At 48.7% G+C, this 26,844-nt stretch overlaps 1 protein-coding gene across 3 annotated transcripts in view; it reads left to right on the forward strand.

Moving 5' to 3' along the window:
• BLM (BLM RecQ like helicase) overlaps positions 1–13,014 on the forward strand; it is a 188,562-nt gene extending 175,548 nt beyond the window's left edge. For all 3 annotated transcript variants that reach the window (XM_063925479.1, XM_063925478.1, XM_063925480.1), the window contains exons 20-22: positions 12,176–12,298; positions 12,390–12,591; positions 12,728–13,014. In XM_063925479.1, coding sequence (XP_063781549.1) covers positions 12,176–12,298; positions 12,390–12,591; positions 12,728–12,905 — 503 coding nt within the window. In that variant the 3' untranslated portion in view covers positions 12,906–13,014. The remainder of the gene's footprint in view (positions 1–12,175; positions 12,299–12,389; positions 12,592–12,727) is intronic.
• The last annotated feature ends 13,830 nt before the right edge of the window (positions 13,015–26,844 follow it).

Below are 26,844 nucleotides of genomic sequence, written 5' to 3' on the forward strand. Positions count from 1 at the left end.
AGATCTCTCATAAACCGAATGGAATAGAATTAGTTCATTGTACCCACAGGCATCAATGATGGGTACTTGCATATTCCAGTTTGTGATGGACAACTTTGTATTCTCAGTTTGGTTGTTCAGAACACTTTTTCTCTGACGTCCTAGTGGATGCTGGGAACTCCGTAAGGACCATGGGGAATAGCGGCTCCGCAGGAGACTGGGCACAACAGTAAAGCTTTAGGACTACCTGGTGTGCACTGGCTCCTCCCCCTATGACCCTCCTCCAAGCCTCAGTTAGATTTTTGTGCCCGGCCGAGAAGGGTGCACACTAGGGGCTCTCCTGAGCTTCTTAGTGAAAGTTTAGTTTAGGTTTTTTATTTTCAGTGAGACCTGCTGGCAACAGGCTCACTGCATCGAGGGACTAAGGGGAGAAGAAGCGAACTCACCTGCGTGCAGTGTGGATTGGGCTTCTTAGGCTACTGGACACCATTAGCTCCAGAGGGACCGAACACAGGCCCAGCCTCGGAGTCCGGTCCCAGAGCCGCGCCGCCGGCCCCCTTACAGAGCCAGAAGCAAGAAGAGGTCCGGAAAATCGGCGTCAGAAGACATCCTGTCTTCACCAAGGTAGCGCACAGCACTGCAGCTGTGCGCCATTGCTCCTCAGCACACTTCGGTCACTGAGGGTGCAGGGCGCTAGGGGGGGGCGCCCTGAGCAGCAATAAAAACACCTTGGCTGGCGAAAATAAATCACATATAGCCCCCAGGGCTATATGGATGAATTTTAACCCCTGCCAGATTCCACAGAAAAACGGGAGAAAAGGCCACCGAGAAGGGGGCGGAGCCTATCTCCTCAGCACACTGGCGCCATTTTCTCTCACAGCTCCGTTGGAGAAAGCTCCCTGGCTCTCCCCTGCAGTTACTACACTACAGAAAGGGGTTAAAAAAGAGAGGGGGGCACTAATTAGGCGCAGTATAACAATACAGCAGCTATAAGGGGAAAAACACTTATATAAGGTTATCCCTATATATATATATATATATATATATATATATATATAGCGCTCTGGTGTGTGCTGGCATACTCTCCCTCTGTCTCCCCAAAGGGCTAGTGGGGTCCTGTCCTCTATCAGAGCATTCCCTGTGTGTGTGCTGTGTGTCGGTACGTTGTGTCGACATGTATGAGGAGGAAAATGAGGTGGAGGCGGAGCAATTGCCTGTAACAGAGATGTCACCCCCTAGGGAGTCGACATCTGAGTGGATGAGCTTATGGAAGGAATTATGTGAGTCAGCTCTTTACAAAAGATTGATGACATGAGACAGCCGGCGACTCAGCCTGTGCCTGTCCAGGTGTCTCAAAAGCCATCAGGGGCTCTAAAACGCCCGTTACCGCAGATGGCAGATACAGACGCCGACACGGATACTGACTCCAGTGTCGACGATTAAGAGACGAATGTGACTTCCAGTAGGGCCACACGTTACATGATTGAGGCTATGGAAAATGTTTTTACACATTTCTGATAATACCAGTACCACTAAAAAGGGTATTATGTTGGGTGAGAAAAAACTGCCTGTAGTTTTTCCTGCATCTGAGGAATTAAATGAAGTGTGTGATGATGCGTGGGTTTCCCCCGATAAAAACTGTTAATTCCTAAAAAAGTTATTAGCATCATACCCCTTCCCGCCAGAGGATAGGGCACGTTGGGAAACACCCCCTAGGGTGAATAAAGCGCTCACACGCTTGTCTAAACAGGTAGCACTACCGTCCCCGGATACGGCCGCCCTTAAGGAACCTGCTGACAGAAAGCAGTAAAATATCCTAAAATGTATATACACTCACACGGGTGTGATACTGCGACCAGCAATCGCCTCAGCCTGGATGTGCAGTGCTGGGGTGGCTTGGTCGAATTCCCTGACTGACAATATTGATACCCTAGATAGGGACAGTATATTACTGACTATAGAGCATTTAAAAGATGCATTTCTATATATGCGTGATGCACAGAGGGATATTTGCCGACTGGCATCAAGAGTAAGTGCGCTGTCCATTTCTGCCAGAAGAGGGTTATGGACATGACAGTGGTCAGGTGATGCTGATTCCAAAAGGCATATGGAAGTATCGCCTTATAACAGGGAGGAGTTATTTGGGGTAGGTCTAACAGACCTGGTGGCCACGGCAACGGCTGGAAAATCCACATTTTTACCCCAGGTAGCCTCTCAACATAAGAAGACGCCGTATTATCAGGCGCAGTCCTTTGGGCCCCATAAGGGCAAGCGGGCAAAAGGCTCCTCATTTCTGCCCCGTGGCAGAGGGAGAGGAAAAAGGCTGCAGCAAACAGCCAGTTCCCAGGAACAGAAGCCCTCTCCCGTTTTCTGCCAAGTCCTCAGCATGATGCTGGGGCTTTACAAGCGGACTCAGGCACGGTGGGGGCCCGTCTCAAAAATTTCAGCGTGCAGTGGGCTCACTCACAGGGGACCCCTGGATCCTTCAGGTGGTATCTCAGGGGTACAAATTGGAATTCGAGACGTCTCCCCTTCGCCGTTTTCCTAAAGTCTGCTTTACCGACGTCTCCCTCCGACAGGGAGGCGGTATGGGAAGGCATTTCACAAGCTGTATTCCCAGCAGGTGATAATCAAGGTACCCCTCCTACAACAGGGAAAGGGGTATTATTCCACGCTGTTTGTGGTACCGAAGCCGGACGGCTAGGTGAGACCTAATTTAAATCTGAAATCCTTGAACACTTACATACAAAGGTTCAAATTCAAGATGGAGTCACTCAGAGCGGTGATGGCAAACCTGGAAGAAGGGGATTATATGGTGTCTCTGGACATCAAGGATGCTTATCTCCATGTCCCAATTTACCCTTCTCACCAAGGGTACCTCAGGTTTGTGGTACAGAACTGTCACTATCCGTTTCAGACGCTGCCGTTTGGTTTGTCCACGGCACCCCGGGTCTTCACCAAAGTAATGGCCGAAATGATGATACTCCTTCGAAGGAAGGGAGTTTTAATTATCCCTTACTTGGACGATCTCCGGATAAGGGCAAGATCCAGGGAACGGTTGGTAGTCGGGGTAGCACTATCTCAAGTAGTGTTGCGGCAGCACGGTTGGATTCTTAATATTCCAAAATCGCAGCTGATCCCGACGACACGTCTTCTATTCCTAAGGATGATCCTGGACACAGTCCAGAAAAAGGTGTTTCTCCAGGAGGAGAAAGCCAGGGAGTTATCCGAACTAGTCAGAAACCTCCTAAAACCAGGCCAAGTGTCAGTGCAGCAGTGCACAAGGGTCCTGGGAAAAATGGTGGCTTCCTACGAAGCAATTCCATTCGGCAGATTCCACGCAAGAACTTTCCAGTGGGACCTGCTGGAAAAGTGGTCCGGATCGCATCTTCAGATGCATCAGCGGATAACCCTGTCACCAAAGACAAGGGTGTCTCTCCTGTGGTGGTTGCAGAGTGCTCATCTTCTAGAGGGCGCAGATTCGGCATTCAGGACTGGGTCCTGGTGACCACGGATGCCAGCCTGCGAGGCTGGGGAGCAGTCACACAGGGAAGAAATTTCCAGGGCTTGTGGTCAAGCCTGGAGACATCACTTCACATAAATATCTTGGAGCTAAGGGCCATTTACAATGCCCTAAGCCAAGCAAGATCTCTGCTTCAGGGTCAGCCGGTGCTGATCCAGTCGGACAACATCACGGCAGTCGCCCACGTAGAGAAGCTGCAAGGATTTTTCGCTGGGCGGAAAATCATGTGATAGCATTGTCAGCAGTGTTCATTCCGGGAGTGGACAGCTGGGAAACAGACTTCCTCAGCAGAAGTCGTCCACATGATTGTAAACCGTTGGGAAAAACCAAAGGTGGACATGATGGCGTCCCGCCTAAACAAAAAATTGGACAGGTATTGCGCCAGGTCAAGGGACCCTCAGGCAATAGCTGTGGACGCTCTGGTAACACCGTGGGTGTACCAGTCAGTGTATGGGTTCCCTCCTCTTCCTCTCTTACCAAAAGTATTGAGAATTATAAGACGGAGGGGAGTAAGAACTATACTCGTGGCTCCGGATTGGCCAAGAAGGACTTGGTACCCGGAACTTCAAGAGATGCTCACGGAGGACCCGTGGCCTCTACCTCTAAGAAGGGACCTGCTCCATCAAGGACCCTATCTATTCCAAGACTTACCGTGGCTGCGTTTGACGGCAGGGCGGTTGAACGCCGGATCCTGAAGGAAAAAGGCATTCCGGATGAAGTCATCCCTACCCTGATCAAAGCCAGGAAGGATGTAACCGCAAAGCATTATCACCGCATTAGGCGAAAATATGTTGCGTGGTGCGAGGCCAGTAAGGCCCCGATGGAGGAATTTCAACTAGGTCGATTCCTGCATTTCCTGCAAACAGGAGTGTCTATGGGCCTAAAATTGGGGTCCATTAAGGTTCAAATTTCGGCCCTGTCAATTTTCTTCCAGAAAGAACTAGCTTCAGTTCCTGAAGTTCAGACGTTTGTAAAAGGGGTACTGCATATACAGCCTCCTTTTGTGCCTCCAGTGGCACCTTGGGATCTCAATGTAGTTTTGGGGTTCCTAAAGTCACAATGGTTTGAACCACTTGAATCTGTGGAGTTAAAATATCTCACATGGAAAGTGGTCATGCTGTTGGCCCTGGCCTAGGCCAGGCGCGTGTCAGAATTGGCGGCTTTATCCTGTAAAAGCCCTTATCTGATCTTCCACTCAGACAGGGCGGAATTGAGGACTCGTCCTCATTTTCTCCCTAAGGTGGTTTCAGCGTTTCATCTAGACCAACCTATTGTGGTACCTGCGGCTACTAGTGACTTGGAGGACTCCAAGTTGTTGGACATAGTCAGGGCCCTGAAAATATATGTTTCCAGGACGGCTGGAGTCAGAAAATCTGACTCGCTGTTTATCCTGTATGCACCCAACAAGCTGGGTGCTCCTGCTTCTAAGCAGACTATTGCTCGTTGGATTTGTAATACAATTCAGCTTGCACATTCTGTGGCAGGCCTGCCACAGCCAAAATCTGTAAAAGCCCATTCCACAAGGAAGGTGGGCTCATCTTGGGCGGCTGCCCGAGGGGTCTCGGCTTTACAACTTTGCCGAGCAGCTATTCGGTCAGGGGCAAACACGTTTGCTAAATTCTACAAATGTGATACTCTGGCTGAGGAGAACCTGGAGTTCTCTCATTCGGTGCTGCAGAGTCATCCGCACTCTCCCGCCCGTTTGGGAGCTTTGGTATAATCCCCATGGTCCTTACGGAGTTCCCAGCATCCACTAGGACGTCAGAGAAAATAAGAATTTACTTACCGATAATTCTATTTCTCGTAGTCCGTAGTGGATGCTGGGCGCCCATCCCAAGTGCGGATTGTCTGCAATACTTGTACATAGTTATTGTTAACTAAATCGGGTTATTGTTGTTGTGAGCCATCTATCCAGAGGCTCCTCTGTTATCATGCTGTTAACTGGGTTCAGATCACAGGTTGTACGGTGTGATTGGTGTGGCTGGTATGAGTCTTACCCGGGATTCATAAATCCTTCCTTATTGTGTACGCTCGTCCGGGCACAGTATCCTAACTGAGGCTTGGAGGAGGGTCATAGGGGGAGGAGCCAGTGCACACCAGGTAGTCCTAAAGCTTTACTTTTGTGCCCAGTCTCCTGCGGAGCCGCTATTCCCCATGGTCCTTACGGAGTTCCCAGCATCCACTACGGACTACGAGAAATAGAATTATCGGTAAGTAAATTCTTATTTCTCTGACGTCCTAAGTGGATGCTGGGGACTCCGTCAGGACCATGCTGGGGACTCCGTCAGGACCATGGGGAATAGCGGCTCCGTAGGAGACAGGGCACAAAAGTAAAAGCTTTAGGATCAGGTGGTGTGCACTGGCTCCTCCCCCTATGACCCTCCTCCAAGCCTCAGTTAGATTTTTGTGCCCGGCCGAGAAGGGTGCAATCTAGGTGGCTCTCCTAAAGAGCTGCTTAGAGTAAAAGTTTTGTTAGGTTTTTTTATTTTCAGTGAGTCCTGCTGGCAACAGGCTCACTGCATCGAGGGACTTAGGGGAGAGAAGTGAACTCACCTGCGTGCAGGATGGATTGGCTTCTTAGGCTACTGGACACCATTAGCTCCAGAGGGAGTCGGAACACAGGTCTCACCCTGGGGTTCGTCCCGGAGCCGCGCCGCCGACCCCCTTGCAGATGCCGAAAAGTGAAGAGGTCCAGAAACCGGCGGCAGAAGACTTTTCAGTCTTCATAAGGTAGCGCACAGCACTGCAGCTGTGCGCCATTGTTGTCAGCACACTTCATAGCAGCGGTCACTGAGGGTGCAGGGCGCTGGGGGGGGCGCCCTGGGCAGCAATGATAGTACCTTATTCTGGCTAAAAATACATCACATATAGCCCCTGGGGGCTATATGGATGTATTTAACCCCTGCCAGGTCTCAGAAAAACGGGAGAAGAAGCCCGCCGAAAAGGGGGCGGGGCCTATTCTCCTCAGCACACAGCGCCATTTTCCCTCACAGAAATGCTGGTGGGAAGGCTCCCAGGCTCTCCCCTGCACTGCACTACAGAAACAGGGTTAAAACAGAGAGGGGGGGCACTTATTTGGCGATATGTATATATATATATTAAAATGCTATAAGGGAAAAACACTTATATAAAGGTTGTCCCTGTATAATTATAGCGTTTTTGGTGTGTGCTGGCAAACTCTCCCTCTGTCTCCCCAAAGGGCTAGTGGGGTCCTGTCCTCTATCAGAGCATTCCCTGTGTGTGTGCTGTGTGTCGGTACGTGTGTGTCGACATGTATGAGGACGATGTTGGTGAGGAGGCGGAGCAATTGCCTGTAATGGTGATGTCACTCTCTAGGGAGTCGACACCGGAATAGATGGCTTATTTAAGGAATTACGTGATAATGTCAACACGCTGCAAGGTCGGTTGACGACATGAGACGGCCGGCAAACCAATTAGTACCTGTCCAGGCGTCTCAAACACCGTCAGGGGCGTTAAAACGTCCTTTTACCTCAGTCGGTCGACACGGACACTGACTCCAGTGTCGACGGTGAAGAAACAAACGTATTTTCCTTTAGGGCCACACGTTACTTGTTAAGGGCAATGAAGGAGATGTTACATATTTCTGATACTACAAGTACCACAAAAAAGGGTATTATGTGGAGTGTGAAAAAACTACATGTGGTTTTTCCTGAATCAGATAAATTAAATGAAGTGTGTGATGATGCGTGGGTTTCCCCCGATAGAAAATTATTGGCGGTATACCCTTTCCCGCCAGAAGTTATGGCGCGTTGGGAAACACCCCTTAGGGTGGATAAGGCGCTCACACGCTTATCAAAACAAGTGGCGTTACCGTCTCCAGATACGGCCGCCCTCAAGGAGCCAACTGATAGGAGGCTGGAAAATATCCTAAAAAGTATATACACACATACTGGTGTTATACTGCGACCAGCGATCGCCTCAGCCTGGATGGGCAGCGCTGAGGTGGCTTGGTCGGATTCCCTGACTGGAAATATTGATACCCTTGACAGGGACAGTATTTTATTGACTATAGAGCATTTAAAGGATGCATTTCTATATATGCGAGATGCACAGAGGGATATTTGCACTCTGGCATCAAGAGTAAGTGCGATGTCCATATCTGCCAGAAGATGTTTATGGACACGACAGTGGTCAGGTGATGCAGATTCCAAACGGCACATGGAAGTATTGCCGTATAAAGGGGAGGAGTTATTTGGGGTCGGTCCATCGGATCTGGTGGCCACGGCAACAGCTGGAAAATCCACCTTTTTACCCCAAGTCACATCTCAGCAGAAAAAGACATCGTCTTTTCAGCCTCAGTCCTTTCGTCCCCATAAGGGAAGAAGACTGCAGCAGGCAGCCCATTCCCAGGAACAGAAGCCTTCCACCGCTTCTGCCAAGTCCTCAGCATGACGCTGGGGCCGTACAAACAGGTGCGGTGGGGGGTCGCCTCAAGAGTTTCAGCACGCAGTGGGCTTACTCGCAAGTGGACCCCTGGATCCTACAAGTAGTATCCCAGGGGTACAGATTGGAAATTCGAGACGTCTCCCCCTCGCAGGTTCCTGAAGTTTGCTTTACCAACGTCTCCCTCCGACAGGGAGGCAGTATTGGAAACAATTCACAAGCTGTATTCCCAGCAGGTGATAATCAAAGTACCCCTCCTACAACAAGGAAAGGGGTATTATTCCACACTATATTGTGGTACTGAAGCCAGACGGCTCGGTGAGACCTATTCTAAATCTGAAATATTTGAACACTTACATACAAATGTTCAAATCAAGATGGAGTCACTCAGAGCAGTGATAGCGAACCAGAACGAAGGGGACTATATGTGTCCCTGGACATCAAGGATGCTTACCTCCATGTCCCAATTTGCCCTTCTCACCAAGGGTACCTCAGGTTCGTGGTACAAAACTGTCACTATCAGTTTCAGACGCTGCCGTTTGGATTGTCCACGGCACCCCGGGTCTTTACCAAGGTAATGGCCGAAATGATGATTCTTCTTCAAAGAAAAGGCGTCTTAATTATCCCTTACTTGGACGATCTCCTGATAAGGGCAAGGTCCAGAGAACAGTTGGAGGTCGGAGTAGCACTATCTCAAGTAGTTCTACGACAGCACGGGTGGATTCTAAATATTCCAAAATCGCAGCTGTCTCCGACGACACGTCTGCTGTTCCTAGGGATGATTCTGGACACAGTCCAGAAAATGGTGTTTCTCCCGGAGGAGAAAGCCAGGGAGTTATCCGAGCTAGTCAGGAACCTCCTAAAACCAGGCCAAGTGTCAGTGCATCAATGCACAAGGGTCCTGGGAAAAATGGTGGCTTCTTACGAAGCGATTCCATTCGGCAGATTCCACGCAAGAACTTTTCAGTGGGATCTGCTGGGAAAATGGTCCGGATCGCATCTTCAGATGCATCAGCGGATAACCCTGTCTCCAAGGACAAGGGTGTCTCTTCTGTGGTGGCTGCAGAGTGCTCATCTACTAAAGGGCCACAGATTCGGCATTCAGGACTGGGTCCTGGTGACCACGGATGCCAGCCTGAAAGGCTGGGGAGCAGTCACACAAGGAAAAAAATTTCCAGGGAGTGTGATCAAGTCTGGAGACTTCTCTCCACATAAATATACTGGAGCTAAGAACAATTTACAATGCTCTAAGCTTAGCAAGACCTCTGCTTCAAGGTCAGCCGGTATTGATCCAGTGGGACAACATCACGGCAGTCGCCCACGTAAACAGACAGGGCGGCACAAGAAGCAGGAGGGCAATGGCAGAAACTGCAAGGATTCTTCGCTGGGCGGAAAATCATGTGATAGCACTGTCGGCAGTGTTCATTCCGGGAGTGGACAACTGGGAAGCAGACTTCCTCAGCACGACCTCCACCCGGGAGAGTGGGGACTTCATCGGGAAGTCTTCCACATGATTGTGAACCGTTGGGAAAGACCAAAGGTGGACATGATGGCGTCCCGCCTGAACAAAAAAACTGGACAGGTATTGCGCCAGGTCAAGAGACCCTCAGGCAATAGCTGTGGACGTTCTGGTAACACCGTGGGTGTACCAGTCGGTGTATGTGTTCCCTCCTCTGCTTCTCATACCTAAGGTACTGAGAATTATAAGACGTAGAGGAGTAAGAACTATACTCGTGGCTCCGGATTGGCCAAGAAGGACTTGGTACCCGGAACTTCAAGAGATGCTCACAGAGGACTCGTGGCCTCTGCCGCTAAGAAGGGACTTGCTTCAGCAAGTACCATGTCTGTTCCAAGACTTACCGCGGCTGCGTTTGACGGCATGGCGGTTGAACGCCGGATCCTAAGGGAAAAAGGCATTCCGGAAGAGGTCATTCCTACCCTGGTCAAAGCCAGGAAGGAGGTGACCGCACAACATTATCACCACATGTGGCGAAAATATGTTGCGTGGTGTGAGGCCAGGAAGGCCCCACAAAGAAATTTCAACTCGGTCGATTCCTGCATTTCCTGCAAACAGGAGTGTCTATGGGCCTCAAATTGGGGTCCATTAAGGTTCAAATTTCGGCCCTGTCGATTTTCTTCCAGAAAGAATTGGCTTCAGTTCCTGAAGTCCAGAAGTTTGTCAAGGGAGTACTGCATATACAACCCCCTTTTGTGCCTCCAGTGGCACTGTGGGATCTCAACGTAGTTCTGGGATTCCTCAAATCACATTGGTTTAAACCGCTCAAATCTGTGGATTTGAAATATCTCACATGGAAAGTGACCATGATGTTGGCCTTGGCCTCGGCCAGGCGAGTGTCAGAATTGGCGGCTTTGTCTCACAAAAGCCCATATCTGATTGTCCATTCGGACAGTGCAGAGCTGCGGACTCGTCCCCAGTTTCTCCCTAAGGTGGTGTCAGCGTTTCACCTGAACCAGCTTATTGTGGTACCTGCGGCTACTAGGGACTTGGAGGACTCCAAGTTGCTAGATGTTGTCGGGGCCCTGAAAATATAGGTTTCCAGGACGGCTGGAGTCAGGAAAACTGACTTGCTGTTATCCTGTATGCACCCAACAAACTGGGTGCTCTTGCTTCTAAGCAGACGATTGCTAGTTGGATGTGTAGTACAATTCAGCTTGCACATTCTGTGGCAGGTCTGCCACAGCCAAAATATGTAAATGCCCATTCCACAAGGAAGGTGGGCTCATCTTGGGCGGCTGCCCGAGGGGTCTCGGCTTTACAACTTTGCCGAGCTGCTACTTGGTCAGGGACACACCCTGGCTGAGGAGGACCTGGAGTTCTCTCACTCGGTGCTGCAGAGTCATCCGCACTCTCCCGCCCGTTTGGGAGCTTTGGTATAATCCCCATGGTCCTGACGGAGTCCCCAGCATCCACTTAGGACGTCAGAGAAAATAAGAATTTACTTACCGATAATTCTATTTCTCGTAGTCCGTAGTGGATGCTGGGCGCCCATCCCAAGTGCGGATTGTCTGCAATACTTGTACATAGTTATTGTTACAAAAATCGGGTTATTATTGTTGTGAGCCATCTTTTCAGAGGCTCCGCTGTTATCATGCTGTTACCTGGGTTCAGATCACAGGTTGTACAGTGTGATTGGTGTGGCTGGTATGAGTCTTACCCGGGATTCAAAATCCTTCCTTATTGTGTACGCTCGTCCGGGCACAGTATCCTAACTGAGGCTTGGAGGAGGGTCATAGGGGGAGGAGCCAGTGCACACCACCTGATCCTAAAGCTTTTACTTTTGTGCCCAGTCTCCTGCGGAGCCGCTATTCCCCATGGTCCTGACGGAGTCCCCAGCATGGTCCTGACGGAGTCCCCAGCATCCACTACGGACTACGAGAAATAGAATTATCGGTAAGTAAATTCTTATTTTTTTCAATTTCGGGTTATATCTTATGGCTTGCAAACAGTGTTGAGGATGTTCACAAAAATCATGTTTTGATGGTTGCCCTTCTGAGTTCCAGGGGGTTGACCATCGTTTCCTACCTGTATAATTTGCTCATGAGTGCATGATCTCCAAGCTTGTTGCAGGTGAAGTCAAGACCATGGGAATCTCATAGTTGGAGCAACTACATGAAATCTGACTTGACACCATCCTAACAAAAAATATTAGTGGGTCTGTTGTCCTATAAGATCCTTACATTACTAGTAAAGGCTTTGTTACCTTGCAGTGCTGCTCTTGAGATCTTTGGACTTAAAATGAGATACAGTGTCCTGGTAAACCAGAGAGCAGACTTTCTCTGCAGGCATGCTGTATACCCCAAGGAATGGTCCCTTGTTTGTTAAAATACCGGTCTTCCAGCTGCAGATGGGGTTTTAGTATACAATATTAAAGTGCCTGAACTCCAGGTGATCAGCTTTACCCCAAGATTTTCAGTGTCCCCCAATTATCTTAGAATAAAGGATTTAAAGTAAGTTTAAAACCTCAATTTTTGTAGAGACATAAAAAATGTAAGCAGTAAATGAGGACCAAGAGATGCTTTTTTTAAAAATTGGTGCAAAAGGGCAAATAAGGGGATCAGGAGAGCGTAATAGGTGTTCTCCTTACTTTTGACAAATGTACCTGAAACTAGACCAGTAGTGTTAATGTTGATGTATCTAAAGATTAATGATTTATTTATCAGCTAGCTAGCATGCAAGACACTAAAAAGAAGTCAACTAGAAAGTTTTGGAAAGCTGCAGTGTTACCTATCTGACTTTGTGTGTTCCAGAATCTTTGTCTCCAGAACCTGATGTATTACTGCAGATTGATGGAGTCACAGAAGATAAGCTAGAGAAATATGGTGCAGAACTGATAGATGTTCTCCAGAAATACTCAGAGTGGACGCTTCCAGGTGAGACCCTTACTCTAAGAAAGACCTGTATGCTGTTATGCTTTTGCATTTATCTAACCCCTAAATCATTGATCTAATGTTTGCCTTACAGTCGAAGACATTTCCCAGAAGTCCACTGGGTCCACAAGCCACACTACAAGGAATTATGATACTGATGAGGAAGATAGAAGTGGAACTTCCTCTTACTTCAGTTCTAATAGAAAAACTAGCACAAAGAGGAAAAATGCTCCTTACTTCCGGAAATCCAAGAAAAGAAAGACTGGAGGTGATGGTCAGCATTCTCGCTCCAAAAGGTATTTTAATTCTGCATTTGGTTTGTAGAGCATTTTATTTAGTAGTACTATGTAACCATAGTCTGAATTAAGAAATCGGGTTTTGCTATTTCTTATATCTTTAATATTTATTTTTTTTATTGTCCATTTTTGCTAGTGGTAACAATGCTACATACAACAGGAACAGTGCTTCTTCTGCTAAACCATCCAGTGGGTATAACTGTGATTACAACAGTGGATCTAAGCCAGGTGCAGTGAAAAAACCTGGGTTCATGGCACCCCCGATGCCCCAGAACAATCGTCGTTTCCTGAAACCCTCCTACACTTTTCTTTGATATGGACATTGCTACAAAACAAGTTATTTTTGTATTAAATTATTGTACTTTTTTTTTGTTTTTTATAGATCCAATAATCGAATGCTAAATAAATGTTTTATCCTGTTAAGCATTGGTGTGTGTATTTTATCATTGCCAGTGCAAATGTTCGTGGTTTGTTTTTTACAATTGTGAACACGTTGCTGGTTCATAAACTATTTTCTGACTTTATAAATGCAACATTCATACTGGGGTGTCTTCATACACCTATCCTTTTTGTACCATATGGCACCAGACCATGGTGCGATTCGTATGCTGTGTACTTTTTCCTGCTTTGTACTTCTTTTTCGTTAATTTTGCATCTAGGTACTTAGGGTTAGTATTTTGGCACTGCTAATTCGCAAGTCCATGAAACTTTAATCTGGGCTATTTGGAGCAATTTGAGGATGGTTGTCTGTAAACATATGTGTGTCCAGGATCCTGTAATATAAATACTGATCATCTCATGCCATCAACAGATTTTCTCCTTCATCCACTAGGGGACACTGGAGGATCACTACGGCGGGGGTATAGATGTTGGTCAACTGGAGCCGGGCGCTTTAAATTCTTTAGAATTGTGACTGGTTCTTCCCCTTTATGCCCTTCCTTACAGCCCAGTTTTAAAAATGTGCTCGAGGGAACCGGTCCTCTCTCTGGGCTTCTCCAGAGATATTTTCTATTTCTCTGACGTCCTAGTGGATGCTGGGTACTCCGTAAGGACCATGGGGTATAGACGGGCTCCGCAGGAGACTGGGCACTCTTAAAAGAAAGATTAGGTACTATATCTGGTGTGCACTGCCTCCTCCCTCTATGCCCCTCCTCCAGACCTCAGTTAGTATCTGTGCCCGGCCAGAGCTAGATGCACCCTAGGGGCTCTCCTGAGCTTCCTAGAAAAGAAAGTATTTGTTAGGTTTTTTATTTTCAGTGAGATCTGCTGGCAACAGACTCACTGCTACGTGGGACTGAGGGGAGAGAAGCGAACCTACCTGCTTGCAGCTAGGACTTGGACTTCTAAGGCTACTGGACACCATTAGCTCCTGAGGGATCGAACACAGGCCCAGTCCTCGGTCGTCCGGTCCCGGAGCCGCGCCGCCGTCCCCCTTGCAGAGCCAGAAGAACCGAAGAGAAGTTGAAAATCGGCGGCTGAAGACTCCGGTCTTCATTAAGGTAGCGCACAGCACTGCAGCTGTGCGCCATTGCTCCCTTAGCACACCACACACTCCGGTCACTGATGGGTGCAGGGCGCTGGGGGGGGCGCCCTGGGCAGCAATTAGATTACCTTACTTGGCGAAAAGCACATAATACAGTCTGATAAACTGTATATGTGCATTAACCCCCGCCATTAAAGTACATAAAAGGACAGAAGCCCGCCGCTGAGGGGGCTGGGCCTTCTTCCTCAGCACACCGGCTCCATTTTCTCTTCACAGCTCAGCTGGAAGGAAGCTCCCCAGGCTCTCCCCTGCAGTATCCTGGTACACAAAGGGTAAAAAAGAGAGGGGGGGCACATAAATTTAGGCGCAAAACTGTGTATATAAGCTGCTATAGGGGAAAAATCACTCAGTATAGTGTACATCCCTGTATTATATAGCGCTGTGGTGTGTGCTGGTATACTCTCTCTCTGTCTCTCCAAAGGGCCTGGTGGGGGAACTGTCTTCAAATAGAGCATCCCCTGTGTGTGTGGTGTGTCGGTACGCGTGTGTCGACATGTCTGAGGTAAAAGGCTCCTCTAAGGAGGTGATAGAGTGGATATGTGTGTGGGAGGGTGTCTCCGTCAACAACGCCGACACCTGTTTGGATATGTGTAAGTGCTGAGGTAAAATTATTGCACAAAAGGTTAGGGAACAGAAAGGAAATCTACCCTGGTCTGTCCCTATGTCAAAGAGTCCTTCAGAGTCTCTCTATGCTCACTATCCAAAATAACAAAGTATCGACACGGAGTTTAACTCCACTGTCAACTACGATAATGCAAAGTTACAGCCAAGAGGGCTAAAAGATATTCAATATATGATTATTGGAATGAAAGATGATTTGCATATCACTGATGACTCATCTGTCCCTGACACGAGAGTACACATGTTAAGGGGAAGAATGCTGAGGTAAATTTCCCTCCTCTCATGAGGAAAAAGAGCGTGAATCTCCAGACAAGAGACGGCAGCTTCCCACAAGAGAATTCTCAGGCTGTATCCTTTCCCCACTAGGGCCAGGATGTGTTGAGAATCTTCCCCTTGGGTGTCCTGTTTGCACTAGCTATTCTCAGGGATCCTGCAGATAGTGTGCACATTCTAGTATACTACCCTGACCGGCGATTGTGTCGGCATGGGTTTATAGCGCTGTGGCAGCGTGGACAGGTACCTTATCAGCAGAGATTGAGACCCTAGTATGCATATAAATATTTTAAGATGCTGTCTTAAGTGATAGATATATAATTATAAAGCATGCCCAAAGGGACATGAGTATACTGGGTCCTAGAGACAAAAGCTATGTCGATTTCTGCTTGACGTGTCCTGTAGAATATACATTGGACAGATGATGCCGACTTAAGAGGCATATGGAAGGCTGAGGATTGTGTGGAGAAAGGTTCTCGGGCCTGGTCTCCACAGCTATAGCTGGTAATTCTGATATTTTGCCTTATATTCCTGCACAGGCTAGGAAAGCACGACATTATTAAATGCAGCTTTTCAAATAAAGAAACAAGAAAGTCTGAGGTGCGTCCTTTCTTGTCAGAGCCGGGGGCAGAGGAAAGAAGCTGTACAACACAGCTAGTCCCCAGGAACAGAAGTCCTCCCCGGCCTCTACAAAAATCCACCGCATGTCGCTGGGGCTCCACAGGCGGAGCTAGGCCCGGTGGGGACACGCCTTCGTAAGTTCAGCCACAAGTGGGTTCACTCCCTGTTAGATCCCTGGGCAATAGAAATTGTATCGCAGGGATACAGGCTGGACTGTGAGAAGATGCCCCTTCACCGAGGACCCGGCGGGCTTCCCCCCAAGAGAGGGAGCCAGTGTTAACTGCAATTCGTAAATTGTATCTTCAACAGGTGGTGGTCAAGGGTCCCCTCCTTCAACAAGAGGGTGTTATTATTCGACCATGTTATAATCCCGAAACCAGACGGTTCGGTTAGACCCATATTGAATTAAAATCCCTGAACATATACCTGAAAAGGTTCAGGTTCAAGATGGAATCGCTAAGAGCGGTCATTGCAAGCCTGAAATGAATCGGGACATAAGGGATGCATACCTTCGTGTCCCCATTTATCCACCTCATCAGGCGTACCTCAGAATTGCGGTACGGGATTGTCATTACCAATTTCACCAAGGTAATGGCGGATATGATGGTGCTCCTGCGGAAGCAAGGTGTCACTATTATCACATACTTGGATGATCTCATAAAAGCGAGATCAAGAGAGCAGTTGCTGAACAGCGTATCACCTTCTCTGGAAGTGAAACGGCAACACGACTGGATTCTATATATTCCGAAGTCGCAGTTGGTTCCTACAGCTCATCTGCCTCGCCTAGGCATGATCCTAGACACAGACCAGAAGAGGGTTTATCTCCCGATAGAGAGAGCTCAGGAGCTCATGACACTGGTCAGGAATCTATTGAAAACCAAAACAGGTGTCAGTGCATTACTGCACTCGAGTCCTGGGAAGGATGATGGCATCATACGATGCCATCCCCTTCGGCTGGTTCCATGCAAGGACAATGGAACTTACTGGACAAGTGGTCCGGATCACATCTTCAGATGCATCGGTTAATCACCCTATCCCCCAGGGCCAGGGTGTCTCTCCTGTGGTGGCTGCGGAGTGCTCACCTTCTCGAGGGCCGCAGATTCGGCATTCAGGACTGGGTCCTGGTGACCACGGATGCAAGCCTCCGAGGGTGGGGGGCAGTTACACAGGGAAGAAAATTCCAAGGTTTGTGGTCAAGCCAACAGACTTGCCTTCACATCAATATCCTGGAACTAAGGGCCATATACAACGCCCTAAGTCAAGCAGAGTTCCTGCTTCGCGACCAACCGGTTCTGATCCAGTCAGACCGCAGGGGCTCATGTAAACCGCCAGGGCGGCACAAGGAGCAGGGTGGCGAGGGTAGAAGCCACCAGAATTCTTCGCTGGGCGGAGAATCAAGTAAGCGCACTGTAAGCAGTGTTCATTCCGGGAGTGGACACGACCTCCACCCGGGAAAGTGGTGACTTCATCAGGAAGTCTTCACGCAGTTTTGCAAATTGATGGAAACTGCCTCAGGTGGACTACATGGCATCCCACCTCAATAAAAAGATAAAAAAGGTTTTACGCTGGGTCAAGGGACTCTCAGGCGATAACTGTGGTCGCACTAGTAACACTGTGGGTGTTCCAGTCGGTCTATATATTCCCTCCTCTTCCTCTCAGACCCAAGGCTGAGAATTGTAATAAACGGAGGAGTGTGAACAATATTCTTTGCTCCGGATTGGCCAAGAAGGACTCGGTACCCGGAACTGCAAGAAATGCTCTCAGAGGACCCATGGCCTCTGCCTCTCAGTCAGGACATGTTGCAACAGGGACCCTGTCTGATCCAAGACTTACCGCGGCTGCGTTTGACGGCATGGCGGTTGAACGCCGGATCCTAGCGGAAAAGGGCATTCTGGATGCAGTCATTCCTACGCTGATAAAGGCTAGGAAAGACGTGACAGCAAGACTTTTTCACTGTATATGGCGAAAATAGGTTGCTTGGTGTGTGGCCGGGAAGGCCCTACAGAGGAATTCCAGGGGGGTCGATTCCTGCATTTCCTACAGTCAGGAGTGACTATGGGCCTAAAATTAGGATCCATAAAGGCCAATATTTCGGCCCTATCCCTTTTTCTCTCAAAAAGAACTGGCTTCACTGCCTGAAGTTCGGACGTTGTTACAGGGGTGCTGCATATTCAGCCCCTTTTGTGCCTCCAGTGGCACCTTGGGATCTTAACGTGTGTTGGATTCCTAAAATCCCACTGGTTTGAGCCACTTAAGACCGTGGAGCTAAAATATCTCACGTGGAAAGTGGTCATGCTTTTGGCCTTAGCTTGGACTAGGCGTGTGTCAGAATTGGCGGCTTTGTCATGTAAAAGCCCATATCTGATCTTTCATATGGAAAGGGCAGAATGGAGGACTCGTCCCCAATTTCTCCCTAAGGTGGTATCATCGTTTCAATTGAACCAACCTATTGTGGTGCCTGCGGCTACTAGGGACTTGGAGGATTCCAAGTTGCTGGACGTAGTCCGGGCCCTGAAACTTTGTTTCCAGGACGGCTAGAGTCCGAAAAACTGACTCGCTATTTATCCTGCATGCACCCAACAAGCTGGGTGCTCCTGCTTCAAAGCAGACTATTGCTCGCTGGATCTGTAGCACGATTCAGCTTGCACATTCTGCGGCTGGACTGCCGCATCCTAAATCAGTAAAAGCCCATTCCACGAGGAAGGTGGGCTCTTCTTGGGCGGCTGCCCGAGGGGTCTCCGCTTTACAACTTTGCCGAGCTGCTACTTGGTCGGGTTCAAATACTTTTGCAAAATTCTACAAGTTTGATACCCTGGCTGAGGAGGACCTTGAGTTTGCTCATTCGGTGCTGCAGAGTCATCCGCACTCTCCCGCCCGTTTGGGAGCTTTGGTATAATCCCCATGGTCCTTACGGAGTACCCAGCATCCACTAGGACGTCAGAGAAAATAAGAATTTACTCACCGGTAATTCTATTTCTCGTAGTCCGTAGTGGATGCTGGGAGCCCGTCCCAAGTGCGGACTCTCTGCAATACATGTATATAGTTATTGCTTAACTAAAGGGTTATTGTATGAGCCATCTGTTGAGAGAGGCTCAGTTATTGTTCATACTGTTAACTGGGTATAGTTATCACGAGTTGTACGGTGTGATTGGTGTGGCTGGTATGAGTCTTACCCTGGATTCCAAATCCTTTCCTAGTAATGTCAGCTCTCCTGGGCACAGTTTCCCTAACTGAGGTCTGGAAGAGGGGCATAGAGGGAGGAGCCAGTGCACACCAGATATAGTACCTAATCTTTCTTTTAAGAGTGCCCAGTCTCCTGCGGAGCCCGTCTATACCCCATGGTCCTTACGGAGTACCCAGCATCCACTACGGACTATGAGAAATAGAATTACTGGTGAGTAAATTCTTATTTTTCAGGCTGAGGACAGACAGGCAGCCTACTGCCCCTGTCTGTCTGCTACGTGGGAGCTGCCGGTGTGATTTTGGCACAGTTTCTTTAAACTGCAGCCATTGTCCCGGCTACAGGGACATCAGTCCCGGAGGTACTTGTACAGCACTGCGTGCAGTGTTTACTAGGGTTCCCACAGCCAGTGCCCAGCCGGTCAGCAAGGTAGGGGGTGAGTATTTCCCGGAGCTTTGACTAGCAGAGTCTCCGGAACAGCTTCCTGCAGGGCACAGTCTATCCTCACGCTGAGTACCGGAGCTGCTCTGCACAGCGTGAGGATAGACTGTGCCCACCGCTGATAGAGGGAGAGCACTTTCAAATTTCCCGATTAGTGCAGGGTGCCAGAGGAGGGGGGCAGAGCTGCACTCCGGGACGACTGTGTCTTCATCCTGGCTGGTCGGCACCATGGATGACACGCTGCTGGCGGCTACTAAGTGGACGGGGTGTGCCTCTCAAGTGGAAGTGCTCTGAAACAACAGACCTTGAAGGCTCAGCGGTGATTGGGTATCGTTTGATACTGAAGGTATAGAGAGGGGGAGTGTTTAGAGTCACTAATATATTTTTTGATTAATAGGCCATAAACGCCTATTTAGGGTTACACTGACTTGTAACTAGCTATATAGGGTGACTGTGCCTGATCCTCTCACCTATTCTCTGCTTTCTCAATTTTCTGGCATTTTCTTTTTCAGTTTACACTCCACTGCAACTGTTGTTGTTTTTATATATATATATATATATATATATATATATATATATAATTAATATGTGTAGTATTAGTGTAGTTGGCACCTTGGGGTTGTTATAACACCCCTATTTTTGTGACAGAATGACCTAATACAGTCTTATTTAGGAAAATATACAATATGTTCCGATACGCAAAATTTATTACAATTTATAAAAGATCATCTGATACTGTATTGATCTAACTGTCCATAAAACATTTCAACCACCACTAACATCCAGTAGTGGTCCACATAAGAGCAGATGTACAAATATTTATTTTGTAAACTCCTCCTTGAAGGATTGTAAATTGGAGGTCAGATCACAACAAATTTGATAACCCAACGCGTATCGTCTCTCAGAGAGACTTCATCAGGGGTACATCTTATTTGAGTAATTAGCCTCAAACAATCAATGGATTCATTTGCTCTGGGATATTAACATCGGTAAAAAGTGAATCATCCGCTATGAGTACATAGCCAATAATGCCTGGTCAATCAGGAGGGATAAAAGTGTGGAAATTATGGAATCAAAAACCCACTGGAGATTCATATAATTCACAACTTAATCTTAAAAATCGGCATGTGATACTCAAAGAATCAAAATCCCAGTGATATGTGATACTGGGACACACAGCACAGCACACTATTGGTACAAAACCGTTGAGTGCTACTACTGATTTTGATTCTTTTAGTATCACATGCCGATTTTTGGCGAGGGAGTCCGACGTGCCGACCCCAGCGAGGGAGTCCAGAGGGGGTTCCGAAGGCCACTGCCCCAGGAGGGTGCTCCGAGTGTGTAGCCCCTGATGGGCTTCGAAAAATTCTCAGCCCCTAGTAAGGTCGGTAGTGACCTTGTTCCAGCAATACACTCCAGCCAGGCAGATGGGAATGAAGCTGATCCTGACTCTTTATATATCTCAACATCTATAGTCTATGATGGGGACTTAATCCAATTTCTTGCGCTCACCAAACACTACATCACCATTATACTGTCTAGACCATCTTTGGGCATCACTTCGGAGAAGGTTGTGCTCTATCTGATTTATTCCTTTAGAGGGGAGCCTTTTGAATGGGCGTCCAATTTAATTAAAACCGGAGATCCCATTCTTCAGGATGTCCGGGCATTCAATGATGCTGTAATTAAGAAATGTGGTCCCAAAGAGATGGCTTCAGATTTCTCTAAGTCACCTGTCTTGTATGCTAAGAATCCTTCGCTGTCTGCAGGACCAGCCCGAAATCCTCAGGCCATAGCCTTGTCAGTAGGAAGTGCCTTCTGCTTGCAATACTTCCGAAAGTTCAGCCCCCAAGTTTTAAAAACTAATCTCAGGATTGAACCCAGCCTTGCTAGAAGGTACCATCAGTCCAGACAATGTTTGGGGAATTACCAGAGTCAGACCTTTGGAGCCATGAAAAAAAGAAGAAAAATAAATAATTGCTGACCCCTGCCTTGTTTGTTTAAAAAAAAATTGTGTCCAGTGGCCACCCTCAAGGAGGGGGAGGAAAGGGGGGGGCACAGTTACAAGCTGTTTCTGTCTTCTTGTCATTGTATCGTGTACCAGCATGTCTAGTTTTTGTTTATGGATCCCTTGTTTTGGATAACCTGGATTTTGGGGTGGGGGGTACTGTTATGAGCCACAGCAGTGGCTCATTCCTGTTTGCATTTTGCTCATGTATTTTATGTTATATTTCTGTTTGCATGCCAGGATTTCTCATGTACTTGTTTAGAGTGCTGTTGTTGGCCGCCTGTGGTGAGTCTGTGAAATTGCAGCCTGTTTCCTATGTGTTTAGCCTCACCTGTCAGGTAATTAGGTCATTATGTGGCGAGTCTGTGTACTGCAGTCTGTCTCTTGTACGTGTAGTGCCACCTGCCAGTAATTAGGCCATTACCTTGTGCCTGGCTTCCAGCTATCCTGATTAAGGCGTGCTTCCTTTTTTTACTCAGCTTGCCCTGCATCCAGAGCTGGTGATAGAAGTAGATTATTGTACCTGTATGTTCCTGGTTAGCTTCCTGCAAACCTGTTCCGGGTCCCTGTCAGCTGTTCTTGGTCCTTGTCTGTAATTCCTGGTTCCAGTCTGAACTCCTGGTGCCCTGCTCCTGGTTCCTGTTTGGATCGTGTTTAATCAAGAGTCCTGTACGGTTTCCAGCTCTGTCGGCCAGTCCTTGGAACTCCCCTGTGTCATTCCCTTGTGGTATCGTGAGTCTGCAGCTCTGCCGCATTCTGCGTCAGAGGCCGCATCGTTATTACTTTTCTGTTGTGCTGTGACCTGGAGACTTTGTTCGATTCTTGACCAGATCTTGCCAGCCGGTTTTCAGGTTTTTGTGGAGTATCCACGCTACCAGTTCTTTATTTATATTTCTCTGACGTCCTAGTGGATGCTGGGAACTCCGTAAGGACCATGGGGAATAGACGGGCTCCGCAGGAGACTGGGCACTCTAAAGAAAAGATTAGGTACTATCTGGTGTGCACTGGCTCCTCCCTCTATGCCCCTCCTCCAGACCTCAGTTAGAATCTGTGCCCGGCCAGAGCTGGGTGCTCCTAGTGGGCTCTCCTGAGCTTACTAGTAAAGAAAGTATTTATTAGGTTTTTTATTTTCAGTGAGCTTCTGCTGGCAACAGACTCACTGCTACGTGGGACTAAGGGGAGAGAAGCAAACCTACCTGCTTGCAGCTAGCTTGTGCTTCTTAGGCTACTGGACACCATTAGCTCCAGAGGGTTCGAACACAGGCACCTGTCCTCGATCGTCCGGAGCCGCGCCGCCGTCCCCCTTGCAGAGCCAGAAGAACAGAAGCTAGAAGACGACGAAATCGGCGGCTGAAGACTCCTGTTTTCATTAAGGTAGCGCACAGCACCGCAGCTGTGCGCCATTGCTCCCAGCACACTTACACACTCCGGTCACTGTAGGGTGCAGGGCGCTGGGGGGGGGGGGCGCCCTGGGCTGCAATTGAAGTACCTTTGGCATAAAAATACATATATACAGTTTAGCACTGTATATATGTAAAAACCCCCGCCATTATTTTACACTGAAAGCGGGACAGAAGCCCGCCACTGAGGGGGCGGGGCCTTCTTCCTCAGCACACCAGTGCCATTTTTTCTTCACAGCTCCGCTGGAAGCAGCTCCCCAGGCTCTCCCCGGCAGTATCCAGGTACAAGACGGGTTAAAAAGAGAGGGGGGGCACATAAATTTAGGCGCAAAGAATACAAAAAAAGCAGCTATTGGGTATATCACTTATTAGCAGTGAGAATCCCTGTGTTATATAGCGCTGTGGTGTGTGCTGGCATACTCTCTCTCTGTCTCCCCAAAGGACTTTGTGGGGTCCTGTCCTCAGTCTGAGCATTCCCTGTGTGTGTGTGCGGTGTGTCGGTACGGCTGTGTCGACATGTTTGATGAGGAAGGTTACGTGGAGGCGGAGCAAGGGCAGATAAGTTTGGTATCGCCCCCGTCGGGGCCGACACCTGATTGGATGGATATGTGGAAGGTCTTAAATGACAATGTAAACTCCTTACATAAAAGGTTTGATGACGCTGCAGCCTTGGGACAGCCGGGGTCTCAGCCCGCGCCTGCCCAGGCGACTCAGAAACCGTCAGGGGCTCATAAACGCCCTCTATCTCAGATGGTTGACACAGATGTCGACACGGAGTCCGACACCAGTGTCGACGATGATGAGGCACATTTACAGTCTAAAATGACCAAGGCCATCCGATACATGATTATTGCAATGAAAGATGTATTACACATTTCTGAGAGTAACCCGGTTAATACCAAGAGGGTTTATATGTTTGGGGAGAAAAAGCAGCCAGTGACTTTTCCCCCATCTGATGAATTAAATGAATTGTGTGAAGAAGCGTGGAGTTCCCCTGATAAGAAATTAGTGATTTCTAAGAGGTTACTGATGGCGTACCCTTTCCCGCCAACGGACAGGTTACGTTGGGAAACATCCCCTAGGGTGGACAAGGCGCTGACACGCTTATCTAAAAAGGTGGCCCTGCCGTCTCAGGATACGGCCGCCCTAAAGGAGCCTGCGGATAGAAAGCAGGAAGCTATCCTGAAGTCAGTGTATACACACTCTGGTACTCTACTGAGACCTGCTATTGCTTCAGCCTGGATGTGTAGTGCTGTAGCAGCGTGGACAGATACTCTGTTAGACGACATAGATTCCCTCGACAGAGATACTGCTTTGCTAACCCTGGGCCATATCAAAGACGTCGTCTTATATATGCGAGATGCTCAGAGGGACATTTGCCTGCTGGGCTCTAGAATTAATGCTATGTCCATTTCTGCCAGGAGGGTCTTATGGACTCGGCAATGGACAGGAGATGCTGATTCTAAAAAACACATGGAGGTTTTGCCTTATAAGGGTGAGGAATTGTTTGGGGACGGTCTGTCGGACCTCGTGTCTACAGCGACAGCTGGAAAGTCCACTTTCTTGCCTCAGGTTTCCTCACAGCCTAAGAAAGCACCGTATTATCAAATGCAGTCCTTTCGTTCCCAAAAAGGCAAGAGGGTCAGGGGTGCATCCTTTCTTGCCAGAGGCAGGGGTAGAGGTAAGAAGCTGCACCATGCAGCCAGTTCCCAGGAACAAAAGTCCTCCCCTGCTTCCACTAAGTCCACCGCATGACGTTGGGGCTCCACAGGCGGAGCCAGGTGCGGTGGGGGCGCGTCTCCGAAACTTCAGCAGCCAGTGGGTTCGCTCACAGGTGGATCTCTGGGCTATACAAATTGTATCTCAGGGATACAAGCTGGAATTCGAAGCGACTTCCCCCCGCCGTTACCTCAAATCAGCCTTGCCAGCTTCCCCCATGGAAAGGGAGGTAGTGCTGGCGGCAATTCACAAGCTGTACCTCCAGCAAGTGATTGTCAGGGTCCCCCTCCTTCGACAGGGAAGGGGTTACTATTCCACAATGTTTGTGGTACCGAAACCGGACGGTTCGGTGAGACCCATTCTGAATTTAAAGTCCTTGAACACTTATATAAAGAAATTCAAGTTCAAAATGGAATCACTCAGAGCGGTTATTGCAAGCCTGGAAGAGGGGGATTTTATGGTGTCGCTGGACATCAAAGATGCTTACTTGCATGTCCCCATTTACCCACCTCACCAGGAGTACCTCAGATTTGTGGTACAGGACTGTCATTACCAGTTCCAGACGTTGCCGTTTGGCCTGTCCACGGCACAGAGAATATTTACCAAGGTAATGGCCGAAATGATGATACTCCTTCGGCAGAAGGGAGTTATAATTATCCCGTACTTGGACGATCTCCTTATAAAGGCGAGGTCCAGGGAGCAGTTGTTGATCAGCGTAGCACTCTCTCAGGAAGTGTTGCAACAGCACGGCTGGACTCTGAATGTTCCAAAGTCGCAGCTGATTCTTACGACGCGTCTGCTTTTCCTGGGCATGATTCTGGACACAGAACAGAAGAAGGTGTTTCTCCCGGTGGAGAAGGCCCAGGAATTAGCATCTCTGGTCAGGGACCTCCTGAAACCAAAACAGGTATCAGTGCATCACTGCACGCGAGTCCTGGGAAAGATGGTGGCTTCATACGAAGCTATTCCCTTCGGCAGGTTCCATGCGAGGATCTATCAGTGGGATCTGTTGGACAAGTGGTCCGGATCGCATCTTTAGATGCATCGGCTGATCACCCTGTCCCCAAGGGCCAGGGTGTCTCTTCTGTGGTGGCTGCAGAGTGCTCACCTTCTCGAGGGCCGCAGGTTCGGCATACAGGACTGGGTCCTGGTGACCACGGATGCAGGCCTCCGAGGATGGGGGGCAGTCACTCAGGGAAGAAACTTCCAAGGGCTGTGGTCAAGTCTGGAGACTTCTCTACACATAAATATACTGGAATTAAGGGCCATTTACAACGCCCTGAGTCAAGCAGAGCTCCTGCTTCGAAACCGGCCAGTCTGATTCAGTCAGACAACATCACGGCGGTCGCCAATGTAAACCGCCAGGGCGGCACAAGAAGCAGGATGGCAATGGCGGAAGCCACAAAGATTCTTCGATGGGCGGAGAATCACGTGCAAGCACTGTCAGCAGTGTTCATTCCGGGAGTGGACAACTGGGAAGCAGACTTCCTCAGCAGACACGACCTCCACCCAGGAGAGTGGGGACTTCATCAAGAAGTCTTCCAACTGATTGCAAACCGATGGGTACTGCCACAGGTGGACATGATGGCGTCCCGCCTCAACAAAAAGCTAAAAAGATATTGCGCCAGGTCAAGGGACCCTCAGGCGATAGCTGTGGACGCCCTAGTGACACCGTGGGTGTACCAGTCGGTATATTGGTTTCCTCCTCTTCCTCTCATACCAAAAGTACTGAGAATAGTAAGAAAGAGAGGAATAAGAACAATACTCATTGTTCCGGACTGGCCAAGAAGGACTTGGTACCCGGAACTGCAAGAAATGCGCACAGAGGACCCATGGCCTCTGCCTCTCAGACAGGACCTGCTGCAACAAGGGCCCTGTCTGTTCCAAGACTTACCGCGGCTGCGTTTGACGGCATGGCGGTTGAACGCCGGATCCTAGCGGAAAAAGGCATTCCGGATGAAGTTATTCCTACGCTGATAAAGGCTAGGAAAGACGTGACAGCAAAGCATTATCACCGTGTATGGCGAAAATATGTTGCTTGGTGTGAGGCCAGGAAGGCCCCTACAGAGGAATTCCAACTGGGTCGTTTCCTGCACTTCCTACAGTCAGGGGTGAATATGGGCCTAAAATTGGGGTCCATAAAGGTCCAAATTTCGTCCCTATCCATTTTCTTTCAAAAAGAGCTGGCTTCATTGCCTGAGGTTCAGACATTTGTTAAGGGAGTGCTGCATATTCAGCCCCCTTTTGTGCCACCAGTGGCACCCTGGGATCTTAACGTTGTGTTGGATTTCCTGAAATCCCACTGGTTTGAGCCACTTAAGACCGTGAAACTGAAGTATCTCACGTGGAAAGTGGTCATGCTGTTGTCCTTAGCATCGGCTAGGCGTGTGTCGGAATTGGCGGCTTTGTCATGTAGAAGCCCATATCTGATCTTCCATATGGACAG

The sequence above is a fragment of the Pseudophryne corroboree genome, chromosome 6, assembly GCF_028390025.1.
Source record: "Pseudophryne corroboree isolate aPseCor3 chromosome 6, aPseCor3.hap2, whole genome shotgun sequence".
In the NCBI taxonomy this organism is placed as follows: domain Eukaryota; kingdom Metazoa; phylum Chordata; class Amphibia; order Anura; family Myobatrachidae; genus Pseudophryne; species Pseudophryne corroboree.